The sequence below is a fragment of the Myotis myotis genome, unplaced genomic scaffold, assembly GCF_014108235.1.
Source record: "Myotis myotis isolate mMyoMyo1 unplaced genomic scaffold, mMyoMyo1.p scaffold_m19_p_15, whole genome shotgun sequence".
Classification (NCBI taxonomy): Eukaryota; Metazoa; Chordata; class Mammalia; order Chiroptera; family Vespertilionidae; genus Myotis; species Myotis myotis.
Genome location: NW_023416319.1, coordinates 3,964,344 through 3,990,888, shown reverse-complemented (window position 1 = coordinate 3,990,888; position 26,545 = coordinate 3,964,344). Strand labels below are relative to the sequence as shown.

The 26,545-nt window shown below is 61.2% G+C and overlaps 1 protein-coding gene across 2 annotated transcripts in view; it reads left to right on the top strand.

Moving 5' to 3' along the window:
- The window catches only part of STK32C (serine/threonine kinase 32C), a 37,445-nt gene extending 12,340 nt beyond the window's left edge, over nt 1–25,105 (top strand). Inside the window, exons 2-12 of one of the 2 annotated variants that reach the window (XR_004972081.1) lie at nt 15,555–15,610; nt 16,556–16,707; nt 17,985–18,158; nt 19,035–19,072; nt 19,168–19,257; nt 19,609–19,712; nt 20,250–20,366; nt 21,499–21,589; nt 21,674–21,805; nt 23,400–23,467; nt 24,457–24,507. Coding sequence is in view for 1 of the 2 variants with exons in the window: in XM_036335717.1 (XP_036191610.1) it covers nt 15,555–15,610; nt 16,556–16,707; nt 17,985–18,158; nt 19,035–19,072; nt 19,168–19,257; nt 19,609–19,712; nt 20,250–20,366; nt 21,464–21,589; nt 21,674–21,805; nt 23,400–23,467; nt 24,457–24,604 (1,205 nt within the window). In the remaining variant the exon portion in view is untranslated. Of the gene's footprint in view, nt 1–15,554; nt 15,611–16,555; nt 16,708–17,984; nt 18,159–19,034; nt 19,073–19,167; nt 19,258–19,608; nt 19,713–20,249; nt 20,367–21,463; nt 21,590–21,673; nt 21,806–23,399; nt 23,468–24,456 lie in introns of both variants that reach the window. The other variant, XM_036335717.1, reaches the window with a different exon arrangement.
- The last annotated feature ends 1,440 nt before the right edge of the window (nt 25,106–26,545 follow it).

The window sequence follows — 26,545 nt, the reverse complement described above, 5'->3', positions numbered from 1 at the left end:
GAGTTTCCCAGCCCACGAACATTCCGTGTCACGGCGTTTATTCTGTCGTGGCATCGAGTCTGCCTCCATGTCTGTCACCATGCATTACGGGTGTCACTGTGCAGGCGTCGCACATTTTCATTTGTTCCTACATATTTCATATTTTTAAAATCAATTGTTACATATGGACTGTAGCCTAAAACCTTGCAGAACTCACCTTTTCAGTATCTTGTTTGTAGAGTTCCCAGGGTTTTCTGTGTCACAGTCATGTCACTGCTGAGTAAAGACATTTTTAGTTCTTGCTTTTTGCACATTTACTGTGCTGTCTGGCATCTCTCGCACAATGGTGCACAGACGTGGAGCAAGCAGACACCCTTGCCTTTTTCCTGGTCTCAGAGAGAGCGTTCAGGATTTTGCCGCGAAGTATGGCGCCTTCTCCTCCTCGTGTGCCGAGCTTCTTGTTTTTAAATCACTCGTGGTCGTTGAAGTTTGTCAAATGCGTTTCCTGGTCTGTGGGGTGGTCATATGCTTTTCCTGCTTCATTCAGCCAATGTGGTCAGCTACATCGACTGACTTCTGGACGGCGTGCCCACCTCGCATTGCTGAGTGCAGCTTCCTCCTACTTCACCTGTGGTCACATCTGCGCTCGTCGGGGACACGGCTGTAGGTTTTCTGGTCTCGTGACCTCCGGGTCTGGTGTTGGCATGGGGTCCCTGCTGATTTCTGAGAAAGCCTGGGTGAGGCGGGTGTTCTTTCTCCATGAAATGCCCGCTGGGATCCCCGAGTGAGGGCACTGGGCCTGGAGTTTTTGTGGAAGGTTTGAACACACATTCGGTTTCCTTCATAGATATGGGGGCTTCAGGGGTCCCAGTATTCTCGTGTTACTGTTGGTTATTGTGTCTTTACGGAATGGAATCTTTCCATTTCATGGAAGTGGTTGAGCTGGTTGGCCTAAGGTGGTTATTTTCCTGGTAACGTTTGTAGGGATGCCTCCCTTTTACAGCAGTCTTCTGTGCTTTCTCTCTCTTGTCTATGATGACAAGGGGAGGACTGGTCCAGCTCTCTGGGCTAGTCTGTCTCTTCCTTTCCTTGTCTGGCTGCGCCTCCCACACCTCGCCTTCTTTCCATCCTTTTATCACAATGGAATGTCCCTCCTTATCGCGGGTAATACTCCTTGCCTCGAACTCCATTTGATATTAATTTGGCCACTTTCTTTCAGTTTGTATTTGCGGATAGATTTGTTTTCACCCCATCTGTATCTTTAAATAGAAGTAGTTCTTTCATAAATAGCATATAGTTGAGTCTTGCTTTTTAAAGTCCATCCTGAAAATGTCTGCTTTTTAATTGGATGGTTAATCCATGTACTTGAATGTACATATTGATGTGTTTGAGTCTGCAGTCTTGCTATTCTTTTTATTTCCCATCTGTTGTTTGTTTTTAGTTATTTTATTTATTGATTTGGGAGAGAGAGGAAAGAGAGACAGAGGTATTTGTTGTTCCACCTATTTATTCATTCATTGGGTTGATTCTTGTATGTGTCCTGTCCGGGGATGGAACCTGCAACCTTGGCATATCAGGGTGACGCTCTAACCAACTGAGCTACCTGGCCAGGGCGCCATCTGTTCATTGTTTCTCATCCATCTCCCCATGTTCGAACGCGAGGGCTTGAGGGGCGATCTTGCTAACTGTCCACCCAGCGCTGCAGGTCTATGCTGTACCCTGAGCTCACCCCGTCGCTGGGACAGGTGGTCCGGCTGCAGCCCTGCTGCTGCTTCCCTGCATGGGGATGGCTTTGCAGCCCAGGGGCTGCCCCTTCCCGTGTTCTCCAGGTGAGCTGCTGCCTCTTGACCTGCTCCAGCTGTTTTCTGGCAGCACCTGCCAGGGCCCTGCAGATCCTGCAGGATAGCAGGTGGGGGGGGGGGGGGGAGTGTCCTCAAGCCTGCCTGGTGGAAGTCGCTTTACCACCATGTCCCTGTGTCCGCGAGATGCCTCCCTTCAACTGGCCAGTGGAGGCTGAGCTGTGGACACCCCAGGGCCTCAGCAGCAAGGCCTGGATTTTGGAGAATCTGTGACGGGAAGACCACATTCTGAGCCACATGGGCAGGGGTGCTGTTCTGTCTCGGCTCCTCTGTCACCTCTGAGCCCCCTTGCCCTTCGGCTGCGGTAGGGAAGGTGTGGGGCGGGGCGGGGCCTGGCAGCCACAAGGAGCCGTCTGGGAGTGGGCTCCAGCAGAGCGTGGGGAGAGTGGGAGCCATCTGGGGCCATGGGGAGGGGAGTGGGCGGCGACAGCTGATGGTTTCACAGTCACCCCGCAGCAGAGCCAGACAGCCCCCTCAGCCTCATCCGCTCACTTCCTCACGCAGCACTTCCACGAGAGCCCCACGGGTCCCGCTCTTCCCTCCAGTGGCCTCGGCTCTGCAGCAGGCACTGGGAACAGCTGCCTGCTCCCATTCCCGCCCGCCCTGCCCCCGATCTGTGAACGCTGCGCCCTTGCCTGCCTCCTCTGCACCCATGGAGCACGGCGGCCCTTCTGGAGGCCAGGTCCTTCCCCGCGGCCTGGAGCCGGCCCATCAGGACGCCTACTGGCCCTCCCAGCAGAGCCCGTGCCCCGGGTGAATTCGTGTCCAGGCTGGTCACAGAGGGAGCGCCCCCCGCCCCCAGGCACCAGCGCCTGCTCAATCTCTGCTGTGGAGTGTCAGTGACGGCCTGTTTCCTGGCAGCACCTGCCGTCCGGTCTGCTCTGTCCCTTCGAGTTTCCCCTCTGGCTTACCTTTGTCCCTGCGGCCGCTGGCCCGCGGGTCACTCCGCCTGGGTGAAGGGAAGGCCTTCCCGGGCTGCCTCCACCGTTACAGTCAATGAGCACGGAGCCCTCGGCTGGGAGGACCAGGTGCCGCCTATCCCAGAGGCCTGGCCCCGCCCCGCCCCGCCCCGTGGCGCCCACCTGTGCTGCCCAGGCCTCACCCTTCCTCCCTGGTGGGGTGTCCGTGTTGACAGTGGTCCCCTGTGGGGGAGCAGAGGACGTGGGGTCCCTGGGCCCAGCGAACCCAGCACAGGGCTGGCCTCTTCAGACCTCGGCCCCGAGAGGAGGCACAGGGGCTGAAGACGACTCGCCCTCCTCCACGGGGCGGGACCGGTGGGCGGTCACTTGGCCCATCGTGGGCCTCGTCCCAGGAGCACCGCGACTTCCCTGCCCTCCGGTGACAAATAGGACGCCGTGGAAGCACTCCGCGGGCTCAGTGCCCAGAGAGTGGCGGCTGGTGGCAGGACATTGAACGGAGGGCCCCTGGTCCCATCAGGGGAGCCGTGATCAGGATGCTCTGTGCTGCCTTTTCCTGACAGTCACCGGCTTTGCCTCCTTTAGTGGGGACTTGACTGGCGAAGCCTGTGGCCCTCGGTTCAATGAGCAGCACAGGCCGGCCGGCAGGTGCGGGCTGGGTAGCTGCCCCTCCTGGGAGGAAACTGCCAGGAAGCTGCTCGGAGAGGGGAGGACGCTGGGCTCTGTTTGGAGGCTGCGGGTCCTGGCACCTGGGGAAGGAGACACGGGAGCCTTTCTGTCCGGGCTGGTGGCCTGGCTCTGCCTGGAGACACGTGGCCACAGAGGGGACGGCATGAGGCTGCCTTTTTCTGGAGCTCCCTGGTGGGTGGTTCTGCAAAGCCCAGAGGGAGCGGCCAACGTGGCGCCTCGAAGGGGGGCTCTGGGTATTTTGAGCGCAGCCCCAGCTCCTCCTGAGCCCGGCGGGCGCAGTGCTGCATGGTGAGCGCCTCCCCGCCGCCCCCGTTGGCGGCGCTGTGGGTGTGTGGACGGTGGCTGAGCCTCGGCTGGCCGCGCAGGGAAGGAGAGCGTGGGCCCAGAGAAACGGTTCTCCCGTTCAGGGTTGGGGGACAGGGTGCGGATGGAGGCGGGAACAACCTTCTCCTGGAAACACCGTTCCTCTTGGGCGGGGAGGGTGCTCCATCCTCCAGTGACTGCTCAGAGCTCAGACCACCTCCTGCCTCCCAGGGGCTGAGATACTCGCGTGGGAGGAGCCCTGACATCTCAGTGTCTCCCTCGAGGTCTGGGGGTGTCTCTGCTCCCTGAGCCAGCTCTGAAGGGCTTCCACTGGCCGACAAAAACCATCTCACCAGCTGCAAAGTGGAAACTTCCTGTCTGCAGCCGTCGTCTTCCCAGAGCCATGTTCTCCAAGTGACATTTCCGTTTCCTAGACAGTGTTTCCAGGCCTTTCCAGGCTGAGCTCCAGGACCACATCCTTAGGGGCTACATGAGGATATACATATTTTTAAAGCCATTCATGCCCGGCTGGTGTGGCTCAGTGGTTGAGCATCAACTCATGAACCAGGAGGTCACGTCCCAGTCAGGGCACATGCCCACTCACCTGGGTTGTCTTGGGACTGTTTTGGTTTTGAATGATAGGTTGTGAGCATCACTGCACGTTGATCTTGATGAATTTTCTGTGTGTATCGATGGTGGAGCTTCCTAGCAGCGGCCCCATCGCCCTAAAGAGCGGTGCGCCTGACCGCCGACAGCTGGCGCTGATACTCCCAGCAGGCTCGCCCCGCACCTGCCCAGCGCCTCCAGCACTGCGTGGAACAAGCCTTGTGCTCTGCAGAGTCACGCTGGTGTCTCCTTGTCACGGTGACTGACATCTGCACATGGGGAGGGAGGTGGCACAGTGTCACATCTGATTTGCTGCCTCGTGTGACCCGCCCCTGCCTTTTCTGTGGGGTTGGCTTGCTCGAGAACTTGTATAGGTTTCTTGTCATTTAAGGAAGTGCACCCTCATTTGTTATGTTTATTGCAAATACCTTTCCCCAGTTGTAGTATTTTGATTTTTTTTTTAGATTATTTTTTCTCTGTGCGAACGTTTTATGCTTTTTATAGGTTGACGTCCACCCTCTGACAGAGTCCTTCCTTGGGGGCTTCTGGGGGTTGTTTCCTACTTGGAAAGGCCCCCCTTGTTCCACAATTACAGATAAATTCACCGTCATCCATTTTTTAAGAACTCTCATGGATTCGTTGTATGTGTGAGAGGCTCAGCAGTCCACAGGCCAGCGGGCCACCCAACTCTCTGTGACCCCTCTTTGCCGCCCAGTGGAGGCCGTGGGCTGGAAGCTGGGCTGGTTCTTCAGGCTCTGAGGCCTCCTCAGAAGAAGAAACCTGTTCAGGTCGCAGGAGAGGTCGGACCCCAACATCCCCGAAGGCCCAGAGCCTGCGTGTGGCCCCAGCGAGCCCCCCACCAGGCCTCCTTCTTGCACTGCACGGGGAAGGGCGGGGCTGGCCTTGAGCTCTGTGACTGCTGCTGTGCTCCAGCAGATGGGCACAGGGTCAGCCAGGCTCCTTCCCCAGCGGCTTCGGGGAGAGCGGGCAGGCCTGGCCACCCTGTCCCATCATCCCGTGGTTTTGTATCCTGGCCAAGGCGCTCCTCCTGGAAACCACGAACCTGGGCTCCCGCGGGAATGCAGACCTCCGGGCTGCTCAGGCCTCCTGACTCCTATTTTTAGAAACACGCAAGAGAACAGAAGTCTTAGGCTCCGCCTCCAGATAAGGCCTTTCCTCAGTTCTATTCATTTTGGCCTAAAAGAGACCCACCGTTTTCCAGGAGGATAGGTCAGGCCGCCGAGCAGCAGGAGGGAGCCGGCATCTGGGCTGTTACCCTGGAGACGGGCATGTTTGCTCTGCACTGTGGGGATGGGGCCCTGTCTGGGTCGCCCAGGAAACCGAGCCAGGAGCAGGAACAGGGTGCGCGTTGTGTGTGGCATTCTCAGAGAGCACGCAGGGCCCCATCGATCCAGCTCAGGGGGGAGGTCCCCGTCCCGGGCTGGGCGACACCCAGAGGGCTGAGTGCAGGCTGGTGGGTACCAACACAGGCCAATCCCAAAAGCCTCAGCTTCTTGGCACCTCATGGCTCTCCTTAAAACTCTCCCTTTTTAATCCTTCCCTGAACATTTTTCCTGCTGTCTTTGTGCTGTTTCCTAGCCGTACGTCCGCCTCCCAATCTTCTGTGAACTGGAAAAATCAGTGACCAGAACATCATCCCTCGGAGAAACCGTTCAGACCCGAGCGAAGGTTTGAGCGAGGCCTCGGGAGCCGCCCGAGCTGCAGGGAGGTGTCCTGGCTCCTGCCTCCTCCCAGGTCCCTCCCAGCCTGCTTCCCACCCAGAGAGGGGGCTGCAGTCCCAGGGAGGCGGGGGGGCGAGTGTTCCAAAGGCTGGGCGTCCCTGCAAATGCTCTTTCCCCGCAGAAGGCAGAACAGCATCGGTTCCTTCCTCACAAGGTGCCGGGGGAGGAGGGGACGCTGTGGTTGGGAGCTGGCGTGTCTCTCATGGAAGGGTTCGTTGGAGGGACTTCGGGGGGAAGGGACTGGACTGACTGAGCCCCAGAGGAGAGGCTACAGGGAGTAGGTGGCCCAGAACCCAGCCATCTAGGGGGAGGGGCGGAGCTCGCAACTGCGGGGTGCTGGCCACTGGCCTCACGGTCAGTCGGTCGGTCGTTGGGTGAGGCCATGACATCTGACTGTTGAAGGAAATGTGTCTGAGGAGTGGGAGGTGGAAACAGAGGAGGGACGTGAGAACCTGCTGTGATTTTGGAGGGAAACCATGGCTGTCGTGGGCTTTCACGGTGTTCAGATCCCCACCAACAGTCCCATCCTTATCATTTGTTCATGGCACCAAGTCCAGACTCTGCGGAGCCAGGACAGGCCACGGCTCCCTCAAAGGGCAGGGAGCGAACCCCCCGTGCCCCTGGCCCCTTTCACACGAGCCAAGTTCACCTCCTTCTTCCCGCTGGACACCCGGTTTTCCCTGTGGGCTCAGCATCCCACCCCACCCCAAGGACTGTGTGAACGGATGCGGGCACCCCATGGAGGCCGGCATCGCCCAGCAGGCCTGTGGGTGTGGACCTGCCCTGATGGCTGTCAGGCTGTTTAGTGACAACAGTTCTGGGGGAGGGGGGTGCTGTGAGGTGTCCGGCTGGGCCCTGTTGTGTTAGGGGCTGGGCCCTCTGGGTTTGGGGGTCGTGGGCTGATTTCCTAGGGTCCCCGTCATGGCTGTCACCTCTGATTTCCTTCCTCTGAGATGCAGCTGCTCCCTCCGCAAAGCTAGTGTCCTCAGAGACTCAGTACTGGCCAGTGCTCCCAGGAGGCAGTGGCAGCCTGGAGGCAGGGCCTGGCGGTGGCCCTGAGGGGACTGGGATGTCTCAGGGCCCTCTCTGCCCCAGTTTGCTTTTCCCCAAGCTTACTCGGCAGACAGGACAGTGCCTGAGCGATGAGGACTGGGTGCCATCAGGTTCCCAAGCCTTGGGCAGATGTCAGCGGAGGTGCGGCCTCCACAGCCTGGGAAGGGTTTGTCAGCCTGCACTTCCTGCAAAGCCAGCAGCTGGGTGCGATGTATTAATCTTTAAATATCGACTTTCCATTAAAAAAATATATGCAAATCTTTTGAAAGAAAAGGTCTGAAATAAAACCACAGGCTCGCTGTGAGGTAGCATTTAAAATAGTGAGTTTTCCTAACTGCCCCGTCTGGCTTCTATTTACCCAAATGCAGGATGGGACCCGGGCAGCTGCCGTGTGTGACACAGATTGCATCTGCTGTCAGCCGGTCCCTAGGCAGGCAGAGCCCTCCCCCCCCCCAGGCCGTCCCTCTGCCTGGCGCACTGGGACCACCGGAGTCGTCCCCTCCCCCGAGTCCCAGCCTGGCAGCATCAGAGAACCCGAGGGTGGGCGGGCTCCTCTGGGCGGGGGCAGTGCTGGGTCGTGGGGTCTCAGCCCACCACGCCTCCCACCTCTGCTGTCCTCTGGCCACTGGGAGAGGTCTGTCCTGTCCTGCCTGATGACCCCTCGGGCTTGGAGATGGATACCACTCTCTGCATGGACCCTGGATTCCAGCCTGAACATGCTCATCTTGCAAACATTCGGACTCATTCCGGTTCTCAGCATCTCATAGTCTCAGCAGCGAAGTAACCAAGGCCCAGCGTCCAGTCAGGAATCTGCTGGGAGGGGGAAGCCCCGTGGGGGGAGCTGGGGAGCGCAGGGGTGGGGCGGTGGGGTTTTCTACTGCCCTTTACTCTTCACTCATTCGCTCCTCACTGGCTCACAAGCCTGCACTGGGTGTGGGGAGAGAGCTTGGGCTGCAGGGGCACTTTGCTGCCCCCCCAGACATCACCGCAGTCACCCCAACATGGGTCTGCCAGGGACTCTCTCCAAGCCTGACCCTCAGAGCACCTTTCGGGACAAGCAGCGACTCTCCTGATGGAGGCTGCGCTGTGGGGGCGGCCGTGGGTGGGCACAGGAATGTCCCATTGATTTGTCTGGAGGCCTTGGAAGGCGGAGCAGACAGTAGCTGATCTTGGCGAGGCTTTGTGGATACATAGGACATCAGTGATGGTGAGCGCTCAGGTGTGTGGGCCGGCAGCCCCACCTCTGCATGGCGAGGCGAGGGGTGCTGCCAGGTAAAGGGGTGCTCCCTGGTAGTGGGGCGCGGTGACAGCTGGGTCTGGTGCTCTTGATTGGTGAGCTGACACATGGGAGAGACACTGCACTATCCTTAGCTCAGGAACGGCCTTCATGCCTTTGGGGATAAATCAATCCGTCAGCCAGAGCTCAGCAGCCAGCATATGCATGGAGGAGGTGGCGCTTAGCAGGGCAGTGGGGGTGATAAATGGTTGTGAGGCCCCATGCTTGCAGCCTCCACACGTTTTTTTCCAAACACCCTCCCTGCCCCCGCAGCAGCTTGCAGGACTGCCTGAGTGTCTCTCTCTCTCTCTCTCTCTCTCTCTCTCTCTCTCTCACACACACACACACACACACACACACTCACACACTCACACTCACAATCACACACACACACACTCACACACTCACTCACACACTCACACGCACGCACACACTCACACACACACACACACACACACACACACTCACACACTCACACACAGATCTGGCTCAGGCAGCAGCATCCAAAGGCCACAGTTCCTCCCACAGCTCAGAAATTGCCGGGATCCCAGCGGAGTGTAAAGGCTCCAGGTGGGATGCGTCTGCCAGACCTGTGGCTGAGCAATCAGTGCACACACTCAAACAGACCATGTGCAGGACCTCCGTGCCCCACCACTGTGCATGCGCAACGCACACAGATACAAGTACACATGCACACACAGAGAGCTGCACCACAAGCACAGGCAATCACGTGCACACACAGAGACCTATGCCCATAGGCACACACATGCACACATGGAGATCTGCACCCACAGGCACAGGCACACACATGCACAGAGAGCTGCACTCACAGGCACACACATGCACAGAGAGCTGCACTCACAGGCACACACATGCACAGAGAGCTGCACTCACAGGCACACACATGCACAGAGAGCTGCACTCACAGGCACACACATGCACACACAGAGAGCTGTACTCACAGGCACACACATAGGCAGATAGCTGCACCCACATGTACACACAGGCACAGGCACACACATGCACAGAGAGCTGCACTCACAGGCACACACATAGGCAGATAGCTGCACCCACATGTACACACAGGCACAGGCACACACATGCACAGAGAGCCGCACCCACATGCACGGGCACACATGCACGCATGGGCACACATGCACACACATAGGCAGATAGCTGCACCCACATGTACACACAGGCACAGGCACCCACATGCACGGGCACACATGCACGCACGGGCACACATGCACACACATAGGCAGATAGCTGCACCCACACGCACACACAGCTGCACACACAGACACAGTACACACAAGTGTGGCCTGAGGTGTACCATTGGGCTCCAGAATAAAAATGAATTCTGTGCTGGGTGAATCCTCCCATCCTGGTCAGGTTGTATGGGACCTAAAAGGAGACCAGGCCTGCACTCGGCACCCTGCTTCTAAAGGGGGTGCATGGCCCCCCTTGCGTAGCTGACTTGCTCTGCACAAACTGAGCCCACGGTGCATTCATATCGACCAGGGAAGCCATGTGGGGAGAAGGGGCCAGGGAAGGCTGGAGTGGGCTGGAAGGCCCGAGCACATGACATTCTGTGGGTACAGCTGCTGGACGGGTGAGCAGAGATCAGCGATTCTGCCTTGGCCCAGGCTGGTCCCCAGGCTGAGCACAGGCCGTGCAGGGTGGCTCAGGTCCCTGTTGATGGAGCATCTCCGAATTAGCCCGCTCCCACGTGTGCTCCGCCGCTGGCTGGCCGCCCTGTGGCTGCTCCGGCAGCAGGAATGGGAGGGCCTTGGCACCGCTGCCCTCACCTCACCCGGCCTCGCTGCCCATCGCTGCGCAGTGGTGAGTGGCAGAGACTCAGCCGTGGCTCCTCTCGCCTGTCCCCACAGCCCCCACCCCTGGCCTCACCCCAGGCCCCAGGCTGGGGCTCCCATCGCCGCCTGCTCATAGGGTGTGATGCTCTCTCTCTTGGAGCCTTTCCAACCGGCTGAGCCCACTCCAACCCCTGTGCCCAGAAGCATGTCTGACCAATGTGCGGGAGCCCATGGGCTGTGCCCATGAGCCTGAATCCAGGGGGGCAGGGCGCTCTGCTCCCCCCTGCAGCCCTGCTCTCTGGGGGCGCTGGGGTTGCTGACGCCGCCCCCAGGGAGCTGCCCGTTCTCCGGAGCCCACTCCCTCTCTCGCTTCCTGGCAGTCCATACCCTCGGGTGAATCTTGCCCTGACGGATCCATGGCTGGGCTCCCCACATCGACCCTGAACACCCAGGAGGCACACACACCCCAAATGTGGGGCTCACATGAGCAGGGCTCCAGGCAGCGCTGAGGAGGGAGAGTCTCAGAAGGCAGCGTGAGGTTGGGTCAGGGCAGCTGAGAACAGCCTGGAGGGGGGTGGTGTGAGCAGGAACGAGGTGGGTGGCACCCAGCAGTGGGGTCTGCAGAGGGAGGGCTGCCACGGACTTGGGGTGAAGCCACAGGGCTGGGGCTTTCCCTCTGCCCACCTGCATGAAGATACAGAGACCTCCCAGGGACAGGGCCTGCCCGTCGTCCAGGGGTGCCCTTCCCTGGCCAGTCCCCTCGCTGCAACCCCACTTCAGGGTTTAGGGCTCAGCTGCTCCACAGGCCTGTTCCTCCCCCCCTTCTCCCTGGCCCCCTGCCCGTCAAGGCGGCTCCCTCTTCCCAGCTCCCGGTCCTCGCTGCTCTCCAGTTCATCTGTGCGCCGGGGGCTGGGTCCAGGGCTGAGGCGGGGGGCAAAGCGGCTCTGTGGGCCTTGAGGTCTGTCCTTGTGGGAGGTGCTGGGGGGAGGCAGCCAGCGGGGGGCTTTGGACAACAGGACCCCTCTGCCATCCTGCACTGGGTGACACCCCGCTGCACCAGGAGGAGCTGGGCCTCAGGCGGCTGGAGATGCTGTACTGACCTGGGCTGGTGCCTTCATCACTCATTTATGAATGTTTCTGGTGCCGCCTGTGGCTGTCACTGTGAAACACCGGAACTCAATTCCAGGCTATTGTGGACCAGGCAGGATCCGGGACAAACAGTGGGAAGCCGCCACTAAACATGTTTTATGGGCCAAAGCTTTACTATAAGCAGATGTGGGTCTCCCCGAGCCCCACAGGGTCCAGCCTGGGACAGGAGGCACCCACGCCTGCTGGCCCTGGTGCCTTCCTGGCACCAGAAGACAGGATTGCTCTGGAACCCAAACCCAGAGGCCTCCGCTCTGCCTCGCGCCTGGTGCAGGTCTGGGCTGTGTCTGTTCCTCAGAGCTGACAGGTCCGGCCCTGCTCCTGCCCTCAGGCCTCCCTGGTGCTGAGGGCCGGCCTCAGGGCTGCCTGGGGGGCCATGGTGGGGACACAGTGAGCAAGCAGGCTCAGGTGGGCGGTGAGCGCTCTGCGGGCACAGGGTGGCCAGGAGGGGAGTGGGTGCAGGAGCGTCCCAGATGGAGGGAACAGCAGGGTCCTGCAGGGCAGGGTGCTGGCCGGGCTGCGATGCCAGCTAAGGACAGAGCCCCTCCCCGGCTCCTTCCAGCTCAGGTGGCTGCTTGGACCGTCGAGAAGTTGTCCTTTACCTCATGAGGCTGAGCCAGGGCCCTGGGAGGACTTCGGGCACAGATGTCTGCCCACGAGAGCTGCTGCCCGCTCTGACTGTGTGGCAGGTACCTGGCTGGGTCCTCCCAGACCAGTGGGCAGCACACGTCATGCTCAGCCAGGTTCCCTTTCGAGGCCGAGGAGCCTAAGGTCAGAGGCCAGAGCCAGCACCCTCTTGCCCACTTTGAATGGACCTTCCTGCCCCAGGGGTGGAGGGAGGGGAGTCTTACGACATCCTCAGGGGCCACGGAAACCCTGGGTCAAGGTCCCTGTGAGGGGATTGAAGTTCAGGAGAACTCCCTCTTCTCTTCTGCCTCGAGGGTCCCAAAGTCCTTTACTGAGACTCTGCCGGACTCTCAGCTCAGTTTTCTCACCTGTAAAGTGGGCGCGTTCACCCCTCACTGCGTTGCTCTGAGAAGGAAAAACGGTAAGGACATGAGGACTCCTCCAAGGACAGGTGGTGAGCAGGTCAGGGCCCTGGTGTGTCTTTGAGGTGACCATCTGGTGACCCCCCCCCTGCGTGCAGGTGTCCTGTTGACATAGGTGGGCTGGCCTGTGCGCCCCAAGGAGGTGGAGTGGGCCCTGTGCTGGCTTTGAGGAGCCCGGGCAGGACCGACCACAAGCTCTGCAGAGGGCAGGCCAGGGCTAGGCGACGACTCTCTCCCAGAGGTTTCTGGGTCATCAGATGTGACTTGCCACATGTGATTTATCATTACAGCCTTCTCCTGGGGACAGAGCGCTGGTTGTCCCGGGGATGCTCTGGGGGCTGGGCCTCTCCTAGGTGACGGGGGAGGCAGGCTGAGAGGGAAAGGTTGGGCGGGTTCGGGTCCAGCCGTGTCCAGGACTTGCTCACCTTCCACAGGCTCCTGCAGACTGTCTGGGGCCCCCACTTCCCAGGCTCTGACGGCATTAGACCTGGGGAGGGGGGTCAGAGCAGGTGGCCCTCCAGGCCTGTGGGGGGAGCCGTCGCTGTGTCACGGGTAACAGTAGCGGTGACTCACGACTCCGCAGCGGCTCTAATTTTGCCCTCCCCGGCCGTCTTCCCTCTTGCTTTCCTCGTTGGGGGCAACTTTTTGTCTGTTGAGAAAAGCCTGGCTTGTGAGGGGACCGCTCTCTGCCGCACCTCCCTGGGCCTCGTCTGTCCCGAGCGCTGGGCTGAACTTCAAGTGGGGTGCAGGGCCGAGCTGGGCACAGAGGAAGGGCGAGTCATCGCTCTGTGTTTTGGGAAGAAGTGCTCAGACGTTGCCCACATTTCCCCTGGGTTCTGTGCTAACTGCAACCGCAGCGCTGAGTTCCTGGGCCGACCTGGACCCAGGGGCCCGTCGACACCCTGTTTGGACCCCTGCCCTCTCCCTCCAGCTACCTTTACCCTGAGCCTGAGCTTGTGGGACCCCTGACACAGCCCATGTGGAGCGCCATGTGACAGGGCCAGGGCTCCGGTGTCACAACAGGGCCGTCCCCGGCACAGCCTCCAGGAATGGGCTGCGTCAGTCTCCCTGGGACCGAGTCCGTGGGAGCCTGGACCCCACTCTGGACAGAGCTCCCCGGCTCTCCGGGGGCTGGCTCTTGCGATAGGGTGACACACTCCAGAACATGGTGAGATGTCCCTTTGAGGGCTACGTCTGGGCTTTGGACTGAGCGCTCAGGCAAGTCGTGAGGAGGTGGCTCCAGGATCGGGGGGCTCCGTTCAGTGACCCAGAGCCAGGCAGCAGCCCTCAGAAGGACGTGGCCTGGGTCTGGGGCCGGCAGGGTGTCAGCCCTGGGGAAAGAATTAAAACTCGTCACTCGCTGCATCCACGTGGCCTATTTTCATAGCGATGCTGCGCTTCCAACTCCGCGAAATGAAGGCCCCCCTGGAAGAGTCAACGCTCCCAAACGGCGGGTTTACGGGTTTATCTGCCCCAGGAGGAGCCGTGCCCGTGCCCACGAGGCGTGCGGCAGGGGGTCCGTGGAGGCTGAGCGCCGGCTGTGCCGTCTCCCTGCGGGCAGGACACGCGGACACACAGACAGGCCTCCTGCTGCTCCGGCTCCCGGCAGAGACCCAGGAGTGTGTGGGGCGGGGAGGCTGTTGGGTTGAATTACCGCTTCCTTTCACCTACCCTGCAATTTGGAGGTGCACCTCCAGCACCGCACAGCAGCAGAAGTCGCCCGTAGGAATTCGGCAGCCCAATCACGTCAACCGCAGCCCAGGGACTCTGTCTCACACCCTCATCTCTTTGCCCAAATGTCAGCTTCACAAATGACTCCCTGAGACCTCGTAAAAGGTAGCAGCCCCCTCCCAGCACCGGGCGCGAGAGCCGTGTGCCGGCTTGGCGTCTGCGCCCACACGCGCGTGTCCCCTCCAGGAGTCCCCTCCCAGGGCCGGTGACAGGCCTCGCCTGTGGTCCCCGTAGCCGCCCACCTTGGCTCACTCGCTCGCTGGGGCCCAGCCTCCCAAACAGACCAGGGGCCAGAGCCCTGTGGTCGAACAGCCAAGGTCACCCCCAAACGGCCCAGGAGGAGCGGCCCCTTACCGAACAGGTTTGGGTGCTGGAGGACCGCAGGGTTTGGGGGGCTCCTGGTGCCCCTGCAGGACAGCAGGGCCCAGTGAGGCCATGGGTCTGTTCGGGACGGTCAGAGGGCGAGAGGACAGAGGCCCCCAGGACACGGGGGTAGGGAGTGAAGGGTTTGCTTGTGGGGCTTGGACCCAAGGCTTCACATCCATGGGAATGCTCAGTCTGAGGGTGTGGGGGGGCAGAGACCTGGGTGGGAAGAGACCCGCAGGCTGGCCTGGGCCCTGGGTGGAGCCGGCTCCCTGTCTGGGGGGCTGAGAGGTGCTGAAGGGGAGAGGCCTGTGCGGTTGAGGAACCCCATCTCCTGTGTAAGGAGGTATCTGGTTCTGCACAGAATCAGGAGCCCTGAGAGCACATGTCAACCCCTGTCCGCGCCACAGGGTGAAGGCTCGTGGGCGCCTTGCTGTAGCCATCAGAAAGCAGTGATTTCCACCGACCCCTTTCTCCAGGAGGGGCCACTGCCCAGGACGGCGGCAGAAATAAGAACTCCTGTGGTTTCTCACGGGCCTTGTGGCCGCCCCTTGGACAGGCTGTGTCCCGGTGATTAATCCTGGGGCGGGGCCAGGCTCCCCTCTAGCGCATCCAGCGACCCCTCAGGGCAAGCACGCCCCCAGGAGACTCACAGGAGGGTTGGGCGTCCTGCCTCGGAGGCTCTGGGCTTCCCTGAGGGTCCCAGGACCTCCGATTTGTGGGTCATTTTTGGTTGGGAGCAGCCTTCATGGGGGCCACTGGGCACAGAGGTTCATGCCACTCTGTCTGTAGGTGGGGCAGCCCAGCCTTGCCCCACAATGAGCCCTGGAAGAGGGGGCTCCACGGCCCCCCTGGGGCCCACCCCTCTGCCTTGGTTGGAGCCCTCCCCACTTTGCACAGGAGCCTGAAGTCAGCCTCTAGCCAGCGCCACGACGACCCCCACGACTGACCTGCTGGGGCACCCAGCGGCTTGTGGTGGCAATGGGCCTTCTTGCCATCTCACCTGGCTCCCTCTGTTTTTCCTAGTGACCTTCGACCACTTCCAGATCCTGCGGGCCATCGGGAAGGGCAGCTTCGGCAAGGTAAGGCGCGGCCTGCGGAGGCCAGGTTGTTGGACATGGAGGTTGTTGGGAAGTCTTGCTACAAATAACACGGTGATGAACACCTTCGGAAGAAAGCCTCTTCGTTGCCCAGGATGCTCTCCTAGGCCAGGGGAGGTGGGTTTCACCAAAGGGGTAGATCCAGCAGGTTTGGCAGGAGACACTGATGTCCGTTGAGACATCCGGTCAGTTCCAGATCACTTGCCTTTGGGTGAGGCACCTGGGACCTCCAGTTCCAGAATCTTCTACTTCCCTTGGCTCCTGTTCCCTGAAGACCTGGAGACCGAAGGCTGTGGGGACCCTTAGAAATGGCTCTGGGTTCTCTCTCCTTGTGAGGTCTCCCCATGACTCGAATGGGGGGCACAGCACTGGCTGTGCAGCCCGTGACCTTGTGCATTATCCTACTTCCATGGGAGACCTTTGTCTCTGATCTGATTGAATTTCCTTGGCCACGAACCAACCGTGTGAGCAGCACCAGGGTTGCTGATTGGCATTGCAGGCCAGCGCTCAGGGGACCCAAGAGCTGGGTGGGGCCTGCCACCCTCGGGGGGGGGGGGGCGGTGTTTGAGAACAGCTGTTGTGCACAGGGGCTTCCTGGGTGCAGGGCTCTGGCCAAGGTGTCCTCTCGTTCGTTCCCCAACAACTTTCCAAGCCTTCTGCTGCTCTGAGCCCTGGGAAGGGGACGCTGGGGTTGAGGAGGGTGACACCCCCTGCCCAGGTCATGGCTGGTGTGGGGTGCGGGCACCCGCACAGGCCTGTAGGCCCCCGCTCTGCTGTGCTCTGGCCTGGGACCTGCCTGCTCTCTGAAGGCGCCTGTGCACAGCAGACGGGTCCCTCCAGAGACTTACATGCAGTCACTTCAAAGTGGAGCCTGCAGGGGCCGGGATGGGAATCGGGGCAGCGTGCTGAGGCGCCCTGTGCCTCCAGGTGTGCATCGTGCAGAAGCGAGACACGGAGAAGATGTACGCCATGAAGTACATGAGCAAGCAGCAGTGCATCGAGCGGGACGAGGTCCGTAATGTGTTCCGGGAGCTGGAGATCCTGCAGGAGATCGAGCACGTCTTCCTGGTGAACCTCTGGTGAGCCCGCCCCGCACCTCGGAGGAGACACACTGCTCCCCGCTCTCCTGACCTGGGACCCCGGGCACCCCGGCCCCTCCTCCCTCCCCCCAGCCACTCACAGCCCCTGCCCAGGTGTCCACCTTACCTGCGTTCCTGAGGGCTCCCCCGCCTGCAGAGGCCTGGGCTTTCCCACAGAGGAGGCCTGTGACCCGCAGAGTTTCTGGCAAAACGCCAGTGGGGGAGAGTTTGGGGGCCTGAGTTTCCTCCACAAAATGGGCCCCAAGACCAGCCCTAGGAGGTGGGGACCTGCAGCCACAGCAGGTCACCCTCCTTCCTCCCTGGAAGTGCTCCTGGATCCCCCAGTCACCTCTTGGCGGGGCGGGGGGTGGCCTTCTAATTCACTCACAGGTGGGGTGTGGTTCCCCAGGGTGCTCACAGGGCTAAGAGGTGGGGCGCTGCTCCTGTGGAATGTGGGGTGTGCTGCGCTCAGCACGGCCAGCGGTGAACCTGGGGGGCGGTGAAGGATGAGAAAAGACAGACAAGAGAAGAAAGCTGGGGCGGACGCTGCTCTCTGATGGAGAGACAGTGCCACAGCCTGCAAGCCGAGTCTTTATTTATAGCCAGATTCCACGAGGCAAAGTCAGGGCGTGGTCAAGATGTTTACAATGTTCTCGCGGGTTTCGAATCTACTCAATTACATGCACCTGAACTCTATCAGGCTTTGTTTTGGCAGCACTTGCTGCACCTCCCGCAGCCTGTATCACTCAGCCACCTGGGACCACGGTTTGGACCATAAGGTCAAGCTCGCAACCATAGCCTTTGGCTATACAGTGGGGCCTTGACTTACGAGTTTAATTCGTTCCGTGACAGAGCTCATAACTCAAATTACTCATTTGTCAAATCAATTTTCACCATTACAATGAATTGAATGCTGGGCTGATGTTGTGGCGTTCACTGTGACGCTGCGCCAACTAGCGGTGGGGTATCTGAAGCTGGCTCGTAACCCGAATTTTAGCTCGCAACTCAAAGCAAAAAATCGGCCCAGACGAGAGACGGCTTGTATCTCGAAAAACTCGCTAGTCAGAACACTCATACGTCAAGGCCCCACTGTAATTGTGCTGGGAGAGCTTTGCCCTCCAAGCTGGGACTTGCACGTGGCTTTGCCACGAGAGGACCGTGCCCTCTCATTAGTCCGAGGCTTGAACCTGTCCAAACGCTGTAGCCGCTCTCCACAGTAAGGGTTGGGGGGTGACCCCCAACCATGCATGTGCCAGGGCCTCCCCTGTTGCCCACAGGTACTCCTTCCAGGACGAGGAAGACATGTTCATGGTGGTGGACCTGCTGCTGGGCGGGGACCTGCGCTACCACCTGCAGCAGAACGTCCAGTTCTCCGAGGACACCGTGAGGCTGTACATCTGCGAGATGGCGCTGGCCCTCGACTACCTGCGAAGTCAGCACATCATCCACAGGTGTGCGCACACCTGCCAGGACTGGGCAGGACTGGGCAGGACTGGCCGCGGGGACACTCCACCGGCAGGGTGCCACCCTCGGCAGAACCTGACAGCTCCTTCGTGCTCGGCCCCAAGCTTGCCCGCAGACCTGCCCCCAGGTGTGGCTCCAAGCCAGCCCCCCAGCGGCATAGCTGATGTCCACCTGGGGGCAGATCCTACCCCAGCAGCCCCAGCTGGGCCAGGCACACACAGCCCTTGGATCTCGGGGACCCCGGAGTCTGGCCACGTTGGGGCAGCCTTCACCTGGTGTGTTTAACTGCGAGATCTCATTTGTCCATCTGCCATATTCCTGAGGAATTCAAACGAATGTTAACATTCGCTTAAAGCAGATGCAATTCGGGAGGTAAAGCTGGAGTCACAGGACAAGAAAGGAAAAACTCATTGTGTGGTTTATTATAAAGTCAGATCGCTGCGATTCTGCATTTCTCCCTGGGGACCCTGTTATCTGGTCACCTTTGGGCCTGCGAAGGCCCCAGTCCATAGTGTGTGCAGCTCGGGGCTCTGGGAGAGGGTGAGCCTGCGGAGTCGGGGCCCCCGGGGCCTGCTTCTGTCCTCTAGGGACTTTGTTCACTGCTGGGCTTCTCTCTGCTGTCTGTCTGGTCCAGAAGGTGGGGCTGGAGGCAGCCCCCCAGGAACCAGGACGGCTGGTCTGCCCAGCTCTGTCCGATTGTCACCAGGTGGGGAGGGGACCTTAGGCCCTCAGTCTTCCCAGGGCCCATCTCAGGCCTCTTGGGCCTCTGCTGGCTGGAGGTCCCTCGGGGGAGCCCCAAGCCCTGCCGGGGTTATGGGGCAGGAGCAGGAGGGATGTCTCCCCGTTTTCTGCTCTTTCTGCAGAGACGTCAAGCCCGACAACATTCTGCTGGACGAGCAAGGTGAGCAGGGGCTCGAGGCCACGAGGGGTGAGTGCTCTGCCCTCAGGGCACATCTCCGGTCCTTTGGACAGCGGTGCTGTCCTCCCTCCTCGCAGGACACGCGCACCTGACCGACTTCAACATCGCCACCATCATAAAGGACGGGGAGAGGGCGACCGCACTGGCTGGGACCAAGCCGTACATGGGTGAGCCAGGCCCCGCACCCACTTGCCCCCGCCGACTCCCATGTAGCCTGTGGCCGGTGGGCAGGTCACTTCCCTACAGGCACAGAGCAGCCATGTACCGAACAGCGTGTCTGATCCGTGCAGAAGACAAGTGCCACACAAGAGGGTTATGGGTATGACATGAGATAACCTGGTGCACGCACGCTGGCTGTGGGACCTGGACTTGAACCAGGTGGTCTGTGGGGAAGGGTGACAGCTGAGGGCGCTTCCCGGTCTGCTCCGGTGGCAGCCTGGTTTCAGGCCCCATCTTGAGGGGCCAGCCCTGGGGCCCGGGGGTCAGGGTGCTCAGCCTCTCCTTCCCTTTCTGGAAAGCTCCGGAGATCTTCCAGTCTTTCGTCAACGGTGGGACCGGCTACTCCTTCGAGGTGGACTGGTGGTCGGTGGGGGTGATGGCCTATGAGCTGCTGCGTGGATGGGTACGGAGCTCCTCGGCCCCAGGCTCAGCCCCAGACCCCAAGCCGGCTGTGACCCCCGGGGTGGCCCTGGTGCCCTGGGGAGGGAAGAGGCTGTCCCACCCCAGGGGTTCGGGGACATCAGCGTCAGCGAGGCCACCCAAGCTCGGGTGGGCGCACAGTGGGGGGGGGGGGGTGGAGTCGCTGGGGCTTCCCGGGCAGTGGTGGGCCTGTGCACTGGCCTATGGGCATTGGGCCTGGAACTGTCCTTCCCCATCCCCTGGTTGGGGCTCCGAGGGACCCCACCCCGAGGAAGGCAGCTCCGCCTGGCCTCCGGGGCACATCCATCTGCCCCTGGGGAGGACCTGCCTCCTTCAGGCCTGGTCAGCGCCTCTTCTGGTCAGTCCCTCAGTGGAGGTGCGGCCCAGCCCTGGCACCTGCTTCTCCTCCTGGCTGTTCCCAGGAGGGACCGTGCTCAGGCCGTGCCTGCACTGGGGTGGGTGCTGCCGGGCGCTCTGGGTCACGGTGAGGCACCAGCACAGCACCGCCTCCTCTGCCCAGAGGCCCTATGACATCCACTCCAGCGACGCCATGGAGTCCCTGGTGCAGCTGTTCAGCACTGTGAGCGTCCAGTACGTCCCCTCCTGGTCCAAGGAGATGGTGGCCCTGCTGCGGAAGGTGAGCCCCTCCCAGAGCACAGGCCCGCCAGACGCACAGGGGTGTGTGGCATGGAGCCTGGGTTCGAGGAGGCATCTGGTTCCTGCATGTCTGTCCGGCAGGCTCCCTGTCCGTCCGACTCCGTCCTATAGTAGCCTGGCTGTGAGCTAAGGTAACCCTCACCCGCTGGTCCCGCGATACTGGTTATCACCCTGCCTCACAGATGCCCAAACTGAGACGCAGGCAGAGAAGTTAGCCGGTGCAGGGCACGCGTTGTGTGTGCTGGAGGGAGAGGGTGTGGGACTGGCCTCCTCTGCCCCTGTGCCTGCTGCCAGTGGCCTGGCCACCCCCGGGGGCAAGCACAGAAGACCCGGGGCCCCCTGCACCTCCCAAGGGCTGAGCGTGTCTGTAGCAGCCCAGGGCCCTCAGCCTGCAGGGACATGGGGGGCCATGTGTTGCCACCAGCGTGCATCCCTCGGGGCCGGGGCTGGGCTGCGGGGCCCCACAGCTGCCAACTCGGAGAGCCTCACTTTAAAGACCCTGGTGCAGCGGGACCAGGGCTGGGAGGACGTGCTGCACTTGTGGGGCCCTGAATCCTGGCCTACAGGGTCCTTGTGGGTCCGGAAATTCTGTTTCTTTGTTATGGGGTGGGGCCACAACATTAGTAACAAAGAAACGGAATTTCCGGAGGATGAGGCCCAGAAATCAGGATTTTAAAAAGATTCCCAGGTGATTCTAATGTGCAGCCAAGGTTGAGAACCACTGCCTTAGGGCCCATGGGGCTGTGATGGTGGTACTGTCTGTCCTTTGCAGTTAGCCAGGCCGAGTCTGCCACCTGCTGGTGCATCCTAGCAGAACATCCTGCTGACCCCATGTGCCCTGTGCCTCCTTGGACTCTAGGGGCTGAGCCAGGCCGCTCAGACCGTCCCCTTGGCCACATTACTGCACTGACCAGGATGCTCGCCTGACCCTTGAGACCCTGAATTTCCAAACCTCAGGCCTCCTGGCGAGACCTGCACGGGTGCCCTGGCCTGGGCGGGCTGCTCCCCGCAGGGAGTGCTGGGCCTGGTCCCACTGGGCTTCGGGCCAGGCACCATCTGATGTGGGCCTTGTTCCAGCTCCTCACGGTGAACCCCAGGCACCGTGTCTCCAGCCTCCAGGACATGAAGGAGGCCCCGTGGCTGGCCAACGTGCTGTGGGACGACCTGAGCAAGAAGAAGGTGGAGCCGGGCTTTGTGCCCAACGTAAGCCTGCACGCCAGTCCGGACAGCGGTTCCAGGGTGGCCGGCGGCACCCGTGGGTGAGCTCGGCGCCCTGTCCCCCCACAGAAAGGCCGCCTGCACTGCGACCCCACCTTCGAGCTGGAGGAGATGATCCTGGAGTCCAGGCCCCTGCACAAGAAGAAGAAGCGGCTGGCCAAGAACAGGTCCCGGGACAGCAGCAGGGACAGCCCCCAGTCCGTGAGTGCGGGGCCAGGGGTGGGGTCCTCCCATCACGTTACAGCATCCCCCACAGGCCCCGGCAGGGATGCCCCTCCTGCAAAGTCCCCAGACCAGGGGTCCTCAAACTTTTTAAACAGGGGCCAGTTCACTGTCCCTCAGACCGTTGGAGGGCCGGACTATAGTTTTAAAAAAAACAACTATGAACAAATTCCTATGCACGCTGCACATATCTTATTTTGAAGTAAAAAAACAAAATGGGAACAAATACAATATTTGTATTTGCATGGGGCCCGCGGGCCGTAGTTTGAGGACCCCTGCCCCAGACCTTCCTCCTGACTTTTCCAGCCCAGCCCCCTCTTCTGCGCCCGAGTCTCCAGCTTCTCTGAGCACCTCTCTTCCTCCCTGAGCCTCTGGCTTCCCCTCTGAGCCACTCACTTCCCTCTCTGAGCCCCTCACTTCCTCTCTGAGCCCCTCACTTCCCTCCCTGAGCCCCTCACTTCCTTCTTTGAGTGGAATGAGAACCCTCTCCAGGGGCTCTTGCCAGGGAACTAGCCCCCAGGTCTTGGGGGGATGCCCCCAGGTCTTGGGGGGATGCCCTCACGGCAAGACTCTCCTGAACCAGCGTATGGCCTGTGCCTCACCCCGTCCACAGCCTCCCACCCAGGCCCAGCACCTCCCCGCTCAGCACCTTTCCCCTCAGGCCATGGGAGACTGGTAGTTGTTCTGAGGCTCCGAGGGGAGGCAGAGGCACATCCTGAGGGGCGAATACTCTTTCAAGGCCTCTGCGGTTGCAGCCCTGCCTGTCTGCAGGCACGTGGGGGAGGGGGTGCTGCTCTTCTCCAGCAGGGAGGGCCCCTTGTGCAGTGCAGCAGGGCGCCCGCGTGCATCCACTGAGCCGCCCGGCCCAGGCGTATCCACTGAGCCCAGAGCCTTCCCTATTAGGGCCTCGGCTTTGATGCAGGAACTTCCCAAGCCTGGCAGCCCAGCCTTCTCTGAAATCCACTGCTCTCATCTTGACCTGAGCCTGTCTCTGGCACGTGCATCCCCAGTGCCCAGCATGGGCCCGGCGGGCCCATGTCCATGTGACTCCTCTTCCCGCTCTGTCCCCAATGTCACAGCGGCGTGCACCCTCCCCACTCACAGTCCACGTGGTGCCCGTGATGGTTCCTCGTTGATCTGGCCAGTGCGGGACCCAACTCCAGGCCTGTCCTGAGGCCGCTTCTCGGGCAGCCCCTGTGGTGACCATCTCAGGGCAGACCCTGAGTGGGATTTGGTGCCCAAGTGAGGAGTGGCCTGGAGGAAAGGGGGAGGGGAGGGAGCCAAGCCAGGTGTCGTTTCCCACCAAGTCTGGTCACTGGGACACGGCCTTCCATGTCAGCATCCACCTGAGGCAGGGAGCTGGGATGCTGTACAGGAAACCCTTCGGTCACTGGCTAAGAGTCATCTGGGAGGTGCAAACTCCCAGGTGCTCTGCCGCCTGGGGGTATAGTTCTGGCTTTGGAAGAAAGCCAGAGGGGCAGCCATGGGAGGACAAGCAGACCAGGTGGAAGTGTTCCCACCGGAGGGGATGTGAGAGGACCTGATGACACCCAGCACTCGTTCTGACTAACAGGAGAATGACTACCTTCAGGACTGCCTTGATGCGATCCAGCAAGACTTTGTGATTTTTAACAGAGAAAAGTGAGTGAGTGTGTGGGGAGGGGGGCATGGGGGCAAAGAGGAGTTTGGGGAAATGGGACAAGGCTTTCTTGGCCACCCAGGAAACCTGGCCCCATCCCCCTGGGGGGTCTGAGCATTGGCCCTGGGAGGAAGGGGGGAGGCGAATGTTCAGGCTCATATGGGAGGGGCTCCTCCAGAACCTTTAGTCCTAAACTGGGGCCAATGGCCAGAATGTCCTGGGGAGACAGACACTCAGTGGACTTCCCAGGCAAGGGCTGGTGGCTCCTGCCTGCATGGCTCCTGCACATCCACTGCCTCCCCTCAGTCAGTCACGCACTCACTGAGCAAACACTGACTGTGTGTTGGACTGTGGGACAGAAAGGTCATGGCTGGCTGACAGGGAGATACAACAGGCCATGAATAGCTGCGACACCTCCACAGTGGGGAGATAAAGCCCAGTGCTGTGGGCCCAGGGGCAGGAGTGGCAGGGCAAAGCACGGAGGGCTTCCTGGAAGAGGTGGCTCTGCGCTCCAGCCAGGAAGGGGAGCAGGATCAGTCAGTGCTCTGTCCTGCTTCAGTGAACAGGATGACAGGTGGGCACTGGTTAGGACACTGACCACCATCCTGGAGGCCAGAGCCAGGGTAAGAAGGGGACTTGTCCAAGCTCTTTGAAAACCCTGCCCCAAAATTCCTGATCCCAGAACTTGCACTTAAACCAGGCCTCCTTTCAGCTTCTGGCTGGAAGTGAACTGAGACTCCCCACCCCTGCTGCTCCCAGCCCCGGGCCCATAGTCAGAGGTGCCGCTGGGCTGAGTGCCCGCAACCCACCAGGCCTACGACCCGCCCACAGCCGCCATCCACTCCCTGCTGGGCCAGCCTGTCCAGGACATGCCGGACACCTGGTGCGTGTCCAGGGCCCCTGAGCCAGGGACATTCTGGAGTGCTCAGACCAGCGGTCCCTGGGCTGCTGGGGAGGCTGCACAAAGCCCCTCCCTGTGCTTCCCCACCAGGCTGCGGAGGAGCCAGGACCCCACGAGGGAGGCCCTGCCCGCTCCCGAGGCTGGGGATGTGGACGGTGAGGCCTTGGCGGATGGTGAGGACGCGAGCCCCGCCCTGCCCGTGTGCGGCTCCATCTGCCCCTCAGCGGGGAGCAGCTAGGAGCCCGCTGGCCCTGGGGAGGTAACTCAGGCTGCACTGGGGACTCAGTGCACCAGAGGGACAGGCCAAGCAACAACGTTCCCACTGAGCAGCCCGCTGGTCTGAGCACAGGCCCCGGCTGGTGGCTCTGCTGTGTCCTGGTCAGTTTCCAGGGAACAGCCTGACCACTGAGCTGCCATCGGCTCTCGGAGGCACATGGTGACAAGGGGCTGTCAGTGCGGCCGAATGGTAGACAAGGCGTGCGCTGCCCCCCGGAGGCTCTGATTATTGGTCCTGGCGGCCTCCCGACCCCTCGCTGGCAGGTCACGGGCTGGGCCACGTGGTGGACAGGCGCTCTCGTCTCTCACCACCTCTCGGCTGTACATAGGCCTGGAGACCGGCCTGCCGTCGGCTGCCCAACCTGAGCTTGCTACCCAGAGCGTGGGAGGGGCACAGGGCCCACGGTTCTTGTACATCAAGGGGGAGGGCTGTGGGTGGGAGGTCAAGGATGTTTTATAAATACAAACTGTTCCAGCACCTTCTGCGGTGTTTCTGCATATTTTCCCCTCTGGGAATTACAGACCTCTTTGGTGTTTTCCACGTCCTGTGCCTGCCGAGCAGTCGTGCTGTTCAGGGACATTTGTCCAGGAGTTGAACAGAGCCCCCGGCACCCGTCCCGCTCCCCTGGGTGGGTGCCCGTCCACCCGGGAGCCGCAGAGCTGTGGCAGGGGTGGCCCCTGCTGGGCAGAGGGCCAGGCTGTGGAAGGACAGACCACGGCCATCCATCCTGAGGAGCCGGCTGAGCCAGGTGGAGGTGGGCCGGGCAGAGGGGCCTTGCCGCCCCACTCGCTGGGGTACGGGGATTGCTGTCCGCACAGCTGATGTGCCCAGGTGGGGCTCGGGCCCAGTCACCCCCAGGGAAGCCAGGGTCCAGAGGTGGACAGCACTGCAGGCTGCCCTGTGGGTGGGACAGACTGCAGAGAAAGTTCTGGGTGGAGACCTGTGATGTCAGAGGCAAGAAGGCGGGGGGAGGCCTGGGGTTTTGTATAAACATGTAAGTCTACGTGAGCATCTGAGACTCCAGGGGACAAGAAGCCTGTTCCCCTTGTAGGCAGCAGGGATGCGTGTGTCTGGCTCCATGTCACCCAGTCTCTCCCAGGGCAGGGGATGCAGACACCAGCTTCAGTGGAGCCCCAGGAAGTAGCTGGGGGGCTGCCCTGGCCAGGCCCAGCCAGAGGAAGCCCCAGAACTCGGTGGGACCAGCAGGACAGACGGGCTGCCCCAGGCCAGCCCGATCTCCCTGGCTTGTCTTCCCCGTGACCATGACCATCCTGCTGGTGTGTGGGGGGGGGGGGGCAGTGAGGGGGGAGGAAGACACCCCTTCTGGGAGCATTCCTTGCCTGGGGCACAGAACTAGAACCGTTTTTATGAGAAAGAGGCTGAGGTGAGGAGATCGGCTCAACCTTCTTCTGAAAGGTTCTGGGCAGCCTAGCCTCAGGGTTTGGATCGGAGCCCTGGGCTGCTTTGCCTTGGGGGGGGAGCGGGGCCCAGGCTGTGTGTGTGGGTAGGGGCATCACACTTAGGCCTGGCAGCTTGCTGGAGGAATCAGCTCACAGCCATGCAGCCCCCCAACCTGCTGCTTGTGGCTTGGGCCCATCTGGTCAGAATGTGGGTGGAGGTCCTCCCAGTCTGCCCCTGACCCTCTGGCAATCTGGCTGTCCCTGACCCACAGGCCTGGGCTCAGGAGCAGGTCCCCAGACCCCCTTTCCTAAGGGGATCCATCCCCACCACTCAGACCCAGCCCTGCCCCTTCCCAGCGTAGGCTGAGCAGCATGTCCCTGTGGGTGGTGCTGAGGTCCAATGCCAGGCTAGGGGCCAGCAGGAGGGTCTGGGGTGGGGGGATGAGGGGGGCGGCGCAAAACCCACTCACGCGGGGATGGTGCAGGGGCCAGAGAAGTCGGG